Genomic DNA, 10720 nt, shown 5'->3' with positions numbered 1-10720 from the left:
CTGAATGGGTTGAACAAATAGTGACAATGTGTTAGTTGGTTAGTGTTATTACATTAATTGATGGAAATATTACATTTTACTTGTTGGATTCTATGGAGCTTGAAATTGGTTCTAATTTGCTTGGTTCTAAGTGAATATGGAAGTGGGGTTCTCTCTGCTCATCCTCCTGCCGCCGTCGCCTCTTTCGCCTGAATCGAAGGATTTACTCTCTCATTATTATGAGCAGAGACCTTATTGAAGAGTTCTGAACTCTTCTTCTCTGGTACTGGTACTGGCCACGACGGCTTCTTATCTGGTACTGACCACGACGGCTTATTATCTGGTACTGACACCTATGTTTGGGGACCAAGATGGCTCCCCAGGCTTCGTACTGCATATCCTTGCCACTAGATGGCATCATGAACTTCCTTTCAGAAGTGAGGGGGGGCCTTACTTAAACAGTGTCCGATTCCGAGTTGATTCCTCAACCAATTGCTTAAGAACTGCTGTTGAAACTGTACGAATCTCCCGTTCAGCCTGCCCATTCGACTAAGGGTGGTAAACAGGAGTCTTAGAATGTGTAACTCTGTTTTGGCGATAATCTGTGAAGGCTGAAGAAGAGAATGGAGAACCATTATCGCTTAATAACTTCTCTGGGAGTCCCCAGGTAGCGAAAAGCCGAGATTTCCTCGAAGCTTCCACACTAGCAACTAAAGCATTATGCGTTGCTACTTCCGCTTCTGAAGGTGCAGCTCCTAAAGCTAGAATATCATTAATATACTTTGTTGATAAAAAATGATGGAACCTGTCCAAATAGGAGTCAATGTCCTCAACACGAGGATCGAAGCTGCCAAAAGACTCCATCAGTGATCGTACGATATTCACTATGTACAATTCGCACACAAAAATTGATGGCTCTCCATAAAAACTGTTTCCAACACTCTTGACTCGTCGCCAATGAAATTTTATTAACAAAATAAACTTATAACCGGTGTCATGCAAAAGAGCTAATACAAATAACAATGATTACTAATGGAAAATTCCCGCACTTTCCAACGATCACTCCTTCACTCATATTTGGAAAAGAGCTACAATTAATGAAGAAAAACTCACCTTGTAACTTTTAGTGATCAGTTTTGGTTAAGAAGATCCCGTCGTCGCCGTTTGTAATGTCTTTAAAAAAACATAAAATAAAAAAAACACTATGGTTAACTCAAACGTTTATAAAATGATCTTGTTAATAACTGGAAAATCAATGATAACCATTAAAAATCATCACTTGTTTTATTACAATATTTACACTAACTGGATAAGGGAGGTTATCAGGTACTCAGTGTTGCCACTTCAGTTTGCTGAGTTTATTGTATTCTACAATAAGTCCTAGATATTCTATTTTTTCCTCTAAGAACAAACATTTATTCTTGTTCAAGTGAAGGTCATATTGAGAAAGTCGCTGGAGACACAATTGAAGATTTCGAATCCACTCCTCCCTGGATTCACCATGTACAATTATGTCATCAAAATACGATTCTGTATTTTGAAGCCCTTTTAGAATTTGGGACAAAATTCGGTTGAACTCTGAGGGGCTGTTTTTATTCCAAACCTAAGGCGATGCATACGAAAAGTGCCCCTGTGTGTAGAAATTTTCTGTATCATACTGCTGTCATCGCTGACTTATAGGTGAAAATAAGCGTTGTATAGATAAGGTTTGCAAAAATATCTGGAATTTCGGAGGCTGTTCAGAATATCATCGACGGGATGATTCGCCTGAACCAACCGTTCGTTTACTCCACATTTGTAATCGACACACAGACGTACGCCACCATCTTGTTTGGGTATTACCACCAAAGGAGAACCACAATCTGTCGTAGGGACTGGTGAAATGATCCCGTCTGCTATCAGGGCATCTAATTCCTTGTCAATTTGGTCTATTAAGGCAGAATGCTTCGTTCCTTGGTGAAAATTGGCTTGACTCCTTCCCTGAGTTGAAGTTTGACTTTGAATCCTGGAATGCAACTTTTTCTTCAAAGATTGGCGAATAATTAGAAATTATTTCTTCAATTTATTGCAATGCATTGATATTGGAATCTGGAATTTGGTGCCTCTGCTCTGTATCCAGTTGTTGAAGTTCGATACCTAGACTCCGAATCCATTGACGTTCTAGTAACGCGTCGTGGCCGGCTGTCACGATGTGTAATTCGCCCACAATCTCTCTTCCGTTATAAGCGACCGTGAAAAACATTTTCCCTTTGGGCTGGATGATGTTTCCCGAATATGATCGGAAAGCAATATTTGATGCTTGCAAAGGAATATTCAAATTCAGCTATTGGAACTCAGGTTCGGACAATAGCAAATATTTAGCCCCAGAATCGACTTCAAACTTTGCTTGAAGGCTTACCATTGAGTTGGACACCAAGTATGTATTTGTTACTCTCGACCATTTCAAACAAGTCGACGATGGAATGATCTTGAGACCATAACTGAGGCCTCACGCGTCTTGAGATACAGGCATTGCCTCGAGAGTGTTGGTAGTGCTCGAATCAGTTTTCTTTCTTGATTCTCGAATTACAGTTGAAATGCAGACTTTTGCACAACAGGACCTACATTTCAATTTTTCTTTATCCACTCTGCAGTCTTGTATTCTGTGATTGCTTCGCCCACATCTAATGCAGAGGTTGTCTAAGCCTAGAGCTCGATAGTCGGGACGATAATTTCTGATTTGAGGTAATCTTGAATTTGTACGATTCCTCGAACTATTTCTAGAACGATTTTTTGAAAAACTGTTGATTTTATTTGTGTCGCTAATTTGTTCATTAAAGTTGACTGGTATTTGGGCGCAGGTTAAGTTCTCTGCTTTCAATTTTAGCAGCTTCGAGAGCAACGGCTTTTTCTAAAATTTTATCGAATGTTGTAGCATTAGACTGTAAAATTTGCTCACGTAGCCAATTATAGCGTAAACCACGAATGAACTGAAAAAATTTAGAAACAGATATAACCTGTTTGCAGTTATCAGCTGTACATATTACGGACAGTTCGCATTCCGCTAAGTCTTGTTGCAGTTTTGAAACAAATTCTGAAATTGTTTCACTATCTCTTTGAAAAATATTTAGAAAATAGTGCTGGACTACTATCACACCTTTTTTTGAAATAAGCTTTTTTTTTAAATGCATTAATGAGTTCATCGTGTGATAGACTCTTTACTGGTTTTTCTGGACCCAAAAATGCTGCCAATTTATTGTAATGCACAAATCCAATACTAACACATAGAAGCTGTGCAATCTGGGTTTTATCTTTAACACTTTTCATTGTATAATAATTCTTAATTCTAAATCGTTCAAGATAACAGGAAAATTTTTCTTTATTCGGAAAAAAGTTTTCAAATGGTGGAATGCTCGAAAAATTAACTGAACCCGTACCTGTTGCTATGGGAGGCTGAAGTTTTGAAGCTATTTCATCAATCATTTCTTTTTGTGATTCTTGAATTACAGCAAGAAGTAATTTAAATTGATCAGTATTCATTGTAAACAAAAATTGTAATTCTAAAAAAAACTTAAAGAAAGTCACTGGAAACTGAGATTATAAAATTATTTAAAAAAAAATAATTGGGAACTGGAATTAGAAAATAAAAACAGTCACTGGAAACTGAGAATTGAAAATTAATAAAAAAAAAACACTTTCTGTTCACCTCGTCGCAAATTAAAAATGATCTTGTTAATAACTGGAAAATTAATATAAACCATTAGAAAGCATCACTTCTTTTATTACAATATTTACTCTGACTGGATTAAGGAGGTTATCAGGTACTCAGTGTTGCCACAGTTTATTTACTCTCAAAACCTATTACACCAAAAATACATCACCAAAAGAGATCTCTTAACATGTGTGTATCGGTCCCTATCGGTAGGTAATGACAATGTTCCCTTACACTCTGATCGACACATTAAAATCGATATCCAATATACCACAATTTTATTATTTAATATCTCGTAACATAAATAACAGCTGTATTAGTAAGAAAAAATAATGTAGTTCCTTCATAATTGTAAAAGAAGTTTATTAGTTTGTTTGAGGTTTAGTTGGGTAATATGTTTCGCATGTTTTTTGATGATGAATATCCTGCTTCAACAAAAATACTTGCCTTAGCTTCAGTTGTTTCATTATTAGCAATCGTGGCGGGAGTTGTTATGCTTATCGCGAACGGAAGCGAGGGAGGAGGAGGAGGGGGACGAGGAGGGGGACGAGGAGGAGGACGAGGACAACGAGGGGAACTGGGAGAAGAAGGAGGAGGAAAATGGGTAGGAGGAAGAGGAGGAGAAGAAGGGAAAAAAAATAAAGCCGGAAAGGTCAGTGAAATTTATGTATTATACACAAATTACTCTAATCTTTTAATTTTACATAGATAACCTTAATTAGGAATTCTTTTTTAATAATATGTGTAGAACAATAATAATGCCAATTCAAATAGGGCAGGATAAGCTATAGTCCTTGATATCATAAATACAAATTATTTAAATTCTTTATGTTTATAACACTACATTAAAATCTAATCCATCAATGTCTTTCTAATGAACTCATTTGGAACAAAATTAATTCAAAGTTAACCAAAGATAACCAAAAGAAGAAAACTTTTATGCCTTAGTAGCTTCTTATTATCCTCTAATCTTAGGTTACTAGCGTTTTTCAATATTTTAATTTAATCCTCTCTGTATTTATAAAGTCATGTTTACTTGGTAAATAATGTTTATATATTCTGAAAAAGGATTAGTTAAGGTGCTTTTATGTATCGGTTTCAACCGAGATTCCTTATCTTTAAGTGGTATTTTGCTCACAATGGAAGAGAAAAAAATTCATTTTCCATTTCTGATGATTTTTTATTTCTGAAAAGGGAAATCCGCTGCCCAGACGGTTATCAAAATTTGCAGTGTGTATAGCGATGATGCTTTAGAAGAAAGTACTGTCCGTAAGTGCTTTGCTCGGTTCAGAACCAGAAATTTTGACTTGGAAGACTCAAAGCGCACGGGTCGTCCTTCAACTGTTGATACTTTCAAGCATAAGTTACAGACAACCCTCACTCTACGACACGGGATATCGCAGAAACGCTTAATATATCCCAAGTGTCTCAAATCATTTGTGTCTCATAATAGCAAAGGCATAGTTTTCCATCGCGATAACGCCAGTCCTCACGTGTTTTTGCACGGCAGAAATTATTGGAGTTTTGCTGGGATGTGATGCCCCACCCACCTTATTCAACAGACCTTGCCCCAACAGATTTTCACTTATTTCGGGCCCTTCAAAAAAACAAACAATTTAATTCCCTCGAGGACTGCAAAACGTACATAGAGGAGTTCATTGCGCAAAAATCTCAGAAGTTCTGGGAGGACGGAATTAAAAAATTACCTGAAAGATGACAACATGTAATAGATCAAAATGGATCATAAATAATTTATTACAAATATTTGCAAGAATCTGAAATTTTTATCGAAATCACCAGTAAAAAACGCTACAAGCTTATTTTACAAACAAATATAATGGATCTATCTTATCAATTATAACATTAGCAAAAATTGTTAAATTATATACCAAATATAATGGTTGGTTGAATGTAATGATGTTTAAGACGCAAAACACCAAGGTCAATCAAACATCAAGCCCCAAACCCAGAAATTAACAGTTGTATAAAAATTTAATAATAAATACTGTAAAATACTTTCTTACTTTCAAACATTGAAGGGTTTATATAATGGATGTGTTCAGAACTAGAAATGATAATTCATATAAAATCATTTGGTATGTATACTTGTTATTTTTATTATAATTTATATTTTTCAAAGGGTAAAAAAAAATTAATATGGTCAAAAGCCAAATTCGTCATAAAATTGAAGATGCTCGAGTCCATTCAATATAATTTAAGATGCTTCAAATTAAAAAAAAAAAAACACATTTTATTTTAAATATCTTTACAATTCAAAAACATAATTCATGTAATTCAAAACATTTTTCAACTACATAACGTAAAAAAGTTGCAAACATAAATTATCGATTCTCCACTAGAATTAAAAATTGCGTCGTCTAATAATTTTGTTGATGCAGAATCTTCTTGTCTCATTTCATGTACAATAAGGTTTTTTCCTTTCCGACACTTTTTGATAATATTGTAATAAACGGTAAATTATTTTTTTTAATACCTTTTTAACTAGGCCAAAATCTATCAGTTGGTAAAAACGAATGTCCCGGGATTAAAAATTTGTGATTTGTGATTTCCACGTTATTTTTAATAGTTTAGACAATTTTTAGCCACATTTCAAGTATAAATGGACTTAGACCACTGTATAATTGAACTAAATCTGAAATCTTGTGTCCAGAATTATCGTATTTACTCGGAATATAAGTAACCTCTAATGCTCAATTGAAAGATAACTTGAAGTTGTACATGTAAACACGGGCAACCGGAAATAATTAACAAATGGACTTTAACCCCTTTCAAAATAAGTAGCTCAAATATTCCGCTGCAGTTTCGGTGTCTCGAGGTGTGATAATCAGTCGGTTTCTAATATTGCATCCCTAAAATCATTACAGGCCAGTAAGATGTGTAGTTGGTGATATCTCCTTCGCCCATTACCCATTCCTTAAGGAACTTCGACATTTTTTATTCTGATGCTTTTAGAACAGCAGTGTGTCTCAAGTCTCTGCGTATCATCAGTAAATTTTCGCAGTAATTCTGTGCATGTGGGGCAGATGTAACATTGTTTTGGTTTTTTGTAAAAAATAATAAATAATACTTGATTTGTGGTGAGACAAATAGATAACACAGTGAAAAATAATAATAAAATTCTTCATTATAACACAATTAAAATAATACAAAATTACTCACTACTAAATTACTTAATAGGAAACTCTACCTAATTTAAAACTATTACAGAAATTAAATTAAGGTAAAAAAAGAGAAATGTTTTTATATCACTGTGGGTGATTGATAGGGGCCCCATCAAGCTGTAGGTAGGTAGAAGCTTCTGCTTTTAACACAACAAAAACATATGTTACACAATCGATCTTTTTGTTTTTAAAACCATTTGTTGGCCGCAACACCAAGTAAACATGATTTTATAAATTCAGAGAGCATTGAATTGAAATATTGAAAAATACTACGAACTTATTTTACACTTCAAATATATTTGTATTTATATTTACATTTCTATTATGTATCTCTATCAGTTCCTGATGGGAACCGACTTACAACTCTTAGAAAATTATGTAATGTATTTAATCCAAGGACTAGATACCATAGATCCCCTTGCTATGGTATTCTAGGTATAATTAATCATTGGAATTCTTCTTCAATGGTATCGTGTTTATCATTTACTATGCTAGTATTATGAGGTGGCATGCAGGGATTCTTAATTACAAAATCTTGGTTGTATTGCTTTATATATACAATTGAGCTGACATAATCTTATGAGAGAACATGGTAGATCTATTTTCTTAAAATTTAATTGCTATACTATGAATTGAGAAATACCAGTTGGGATCTTTTATATTCATATTGACTCTAAGTTTATCAATTCTACAATTATGATTACTATTGCCACATTGAAAGGTCTTACTTATCTTGATGCGTCTGTCAGCTTTGGCAACAGTGGCAATCGTTCTCGGCTTCGCGGTTCCTATCAGTTTTCTGCCTTGATTGTGCTTCCTTCTGGCCCGATGTCTGTCTACCTCCCTGGACCTCTGGACTCTTCCGGTTGCCTGTCTCTACCTAGTCTTTTCCCCTTATCTCTCTCTGTTCGACCTACTGCACTGACTGGACACTCTCACTCTATCCACTACAACTATCCTTCGACCATTTTCTTCCTCTTTATCTGCTCCTGTGTCTCTCTCCCTCTCGTTCACCCCCACTTTTTCCTTCAGGGTATTTTCTTCCAATCCTTGCCTTCTCATTGGCCAATCCCAGGTCCACCCCCTTACTTAGGGTCCCCGAGGAAGGGTGGAGGGTAGCCTCTTTTTCTTGATGTTTAAAATATTATTTTAGAGTTTTCTACCTCGGGTGGCTTCCCTTTTGATTCCGACCCTAAGCAATTAGCTCTTTATTTCTTGGAGATAAGAAGTATGCATGGTATCCATAGGTGGTCTCTCTTTACCTGCTCGATTGGTACCTTTTCTTGATTTTTATTGCCTAGGTCATTGGCCGCATCCTTGGGCGCAAACCTATTTTCGGTAGGGTTGGAATATCGATTGATATTATCAAAATATCGATATTTAGTCTCCAATATCCGATATTTTGATATCGATATTTAGTAACCGATCGGAATATCGATATTTTCCTGCAATCATAAAATATTAGTAGTAATATTTATTAGATATTTCACGATCTTATTAATATCTATACTAAAATAGCATGGATATTCCGATATTATTTAATCTAAATATCAATATTTTGTTAAAGAAAACGAAAACAAATTATGATTTATTTGAAAATGTAATATCTATATTTCGTTTCATTTATTTAATATTTAACATTGCTATTAATATCGATATCAAAGTCTAGCAAAAATATTCCGATATTATTTTGTCGAAAATCGATATTTCGATTAGAAAAAAAGAAAATTTTATCAAAAATTTGAAAAAGAAATATCATTGTATTGTTTAATTAGTATCGATATTTGGTTTAAAAAAACTAAAACTTTTTAAAGTAAATTATAAAATGAAATATCGGTATTTTTTTAATAATAAATTCATATTCATTTCTATATCTGACATTCATCTTAATATCGATAACGAATATTAACAATGATATTCCGGTATTATTTAATCGAAATATTAATTTTTTTTTTTTAATTTAAGGCTAATATCAAAATAAAGTGAATTCATATTCATTTCGATATTAGACATTCTATTTAATATCTGTATCAAAAATTAACTATAATAATTTCATATTGAACATTCAAGCTTAAAAATAGTATTTCGGTATATTGATAATTTCGTATTCATTTCGATATTTATCATTGTTGATAATATCGATGACAACTATATTCGACATTGTTCCACCGAAATCTCCATATTTAATTTAAAAAGACCAGAAAAGTTTATAGAAAATATAAAAATTAAATATGGATATTTTATTTTGATAATTTCATATTCATTTCAATATTTAACATTGTTGATAATATTAATATCGATGATTTGCTACAATATTTTAATATTTTTTTATCGAAATATCGATATTTTGTTGGAAAACTAAAACATTTTATGGAAAATAACAAAATAAATTTTCGATATTTTGTTTCAATAATTAATTATTCTTCCATTGATAATAATAACGATATGGAAATTTAGTAACGATAGTATGATATTATTTTATAGAAATATGACTAACTAGCAACTAAAAAAAAATTATGAAAAGCTTAAAAATGAAATAACGATTTTGATAACCTCGTATTTAGTTCCATTTTGCATTGTTGGTAATATCAATATCGAAGATTGACAACAATATTCCAATATTATTTTATCGAAATATCAATATTTTGTTTAAAAAGGACTAAAACATTTTATGAAAAGCTAAACAATGGTATTTCAATAATTGTTTTTGATAATTTCATATTCATTTCGATATTTAATATTGCTGATAATATCAATATCGATAATTTGCAGATATTGATAATATTCTGATATTATTTTATCGAAATATCAATATTTTGTTAAAAAAAGTCAAAAAATTTTAAAAATAAATAGTCGATATTTTGTTTCAATAATTAATTATTTGTTTTGATATTTGAAATTGTTGTTACTATCCATATCGAAGACTTTCAACGATTTTTCGATATTTTTTTAATAGAAATATCGATATTTTGATAAGAAAACTGGTATTTCTATATTTTGTTTTGTTAATTTCAATATTTAAGATTGTTGATAATATCAATATCGAAGATTAACTACAACATGCTGATATTATTTTATCGAAACATCCATATTTAGTTTAAAAAGCCCAGATAATTTTAAAATGAAATATTAATATTTGTTTCAATGATTTAACATTCATTTCGATATTTGACATTGTAATTAATGTATCGAAATATCTATATTTCGCCAAAGAAATCTAAAATATATACATCGTAAATTTTATGAAAAGCTTAAAAATGATTTTTTGATATTTAACATCGATAATTAGCCACAATATTCTGTTATGATTTTATTGAAATATCGATATTTCGATAAAACAATATCGGTATATTGTTTCTAATATTCGATGTCGATATTACAACAATGTAAAGTATCGAAATAAATATGTAGTTATAAAAATAAAATATCGATATTTCGATAAAACAATATCGGTATATTGTTTCTAATATTCGATGTCGATATTACAACAATGTAAAGTATCGAAATAAATATGTAGTTATAAAAATAAAATATCGATATTTCGATAAAATGTTATCGGAATATTGTTACTAATCTTCGATATTGCTATTACCATTAATGAAAAATATTGAAATGAATATGAGATTATCAAAATAAAATATTGTTATTTCATTTTTTAATTTTCTGGTCTTTTTAAACTGAATATGGATATTTCGATGAAAAAATATCGGAGTTGCTAATCTTCGATATCAATATTAAAAACAATGTTAAATATCGAAATGAATACAAAATTATCAAATATATATATAAAAGAATAATAAGAAAAATGCAGATATAAATAATTAAATTTCAAAATTATTAACTTTTATTATTGAAACCTCATTTTTTT

The 10720-nt window shown here is 31.8% G+C and overlaps 1 protein-coding gene and 1 long non-coding RNA gene across 7 annotated transcripts in view; one reads left to right on the top strand and one right to left on the bottom strand.

The window, feature by feature from the left end:
• The first annotated feature begins 3987 nt into the window (after window positions 1-3987).
• Window positions 3988-10720, top strand: part of LOC106684170 (receptor-interacting serine/threonine-protein kinase 4) — a 34989-nt gene continuing 28256 nt past the window's right edge. For 5 of the 6 annotated variants that reach the window (XM_067050230.1, XM_067050226.1, XM_067050229.1 and 2 more), the window contains exon 1: window positions 3988-4322. In XM_067050230.1, coding sequence (XP_066906331.1) covers window positions 4065-4322 — 258 coding nt within the window. In that variant the 5' untranslated portion in view covers window positions 3988-4064. The remainder of the gene's footprint in view (window positions 4323-10720) is intronic. The other variant, XM_014426098.2, reaches the window with a different exon arrangement.
• LOC136796449 (uncharacterized) overlaps window positions 7275-10720 on the bottom strand; it is an 8760-nt gene continuing 5314 nt past the window's right edge. The window contains exon 3 of the long non-coding RNA XR_010844174.1: window positions 7275-8297. This is a non-coding gene — a long non-coding RNA (uncharacterized lncRNA). The remainder of the gene's footprint in view (window positions 8298-10720) is intronic.

Source organism: Halyomorpha halys, unplaced genomic scaffold (assembly GCF_000696795.3).
Source record: "Halyomorpha halys isolate HHAL.00 unplaced genomic scaffold, Hhal_1.1 Scaffold550.1, whole genome shotgun sequence".
Classification (NCBI taxonomy): domain Eukaryota; kingdom Metazoa; phylum Arthropoda; class Insecta; order Hemiptera; family Pentatomidae; genus Halyomorpha; species Halyomorpha halys.
Note: the sequence above shows the minus strand (reverse complement) of the source record. Positions and strands in the feature narration are given on the sequence as shown.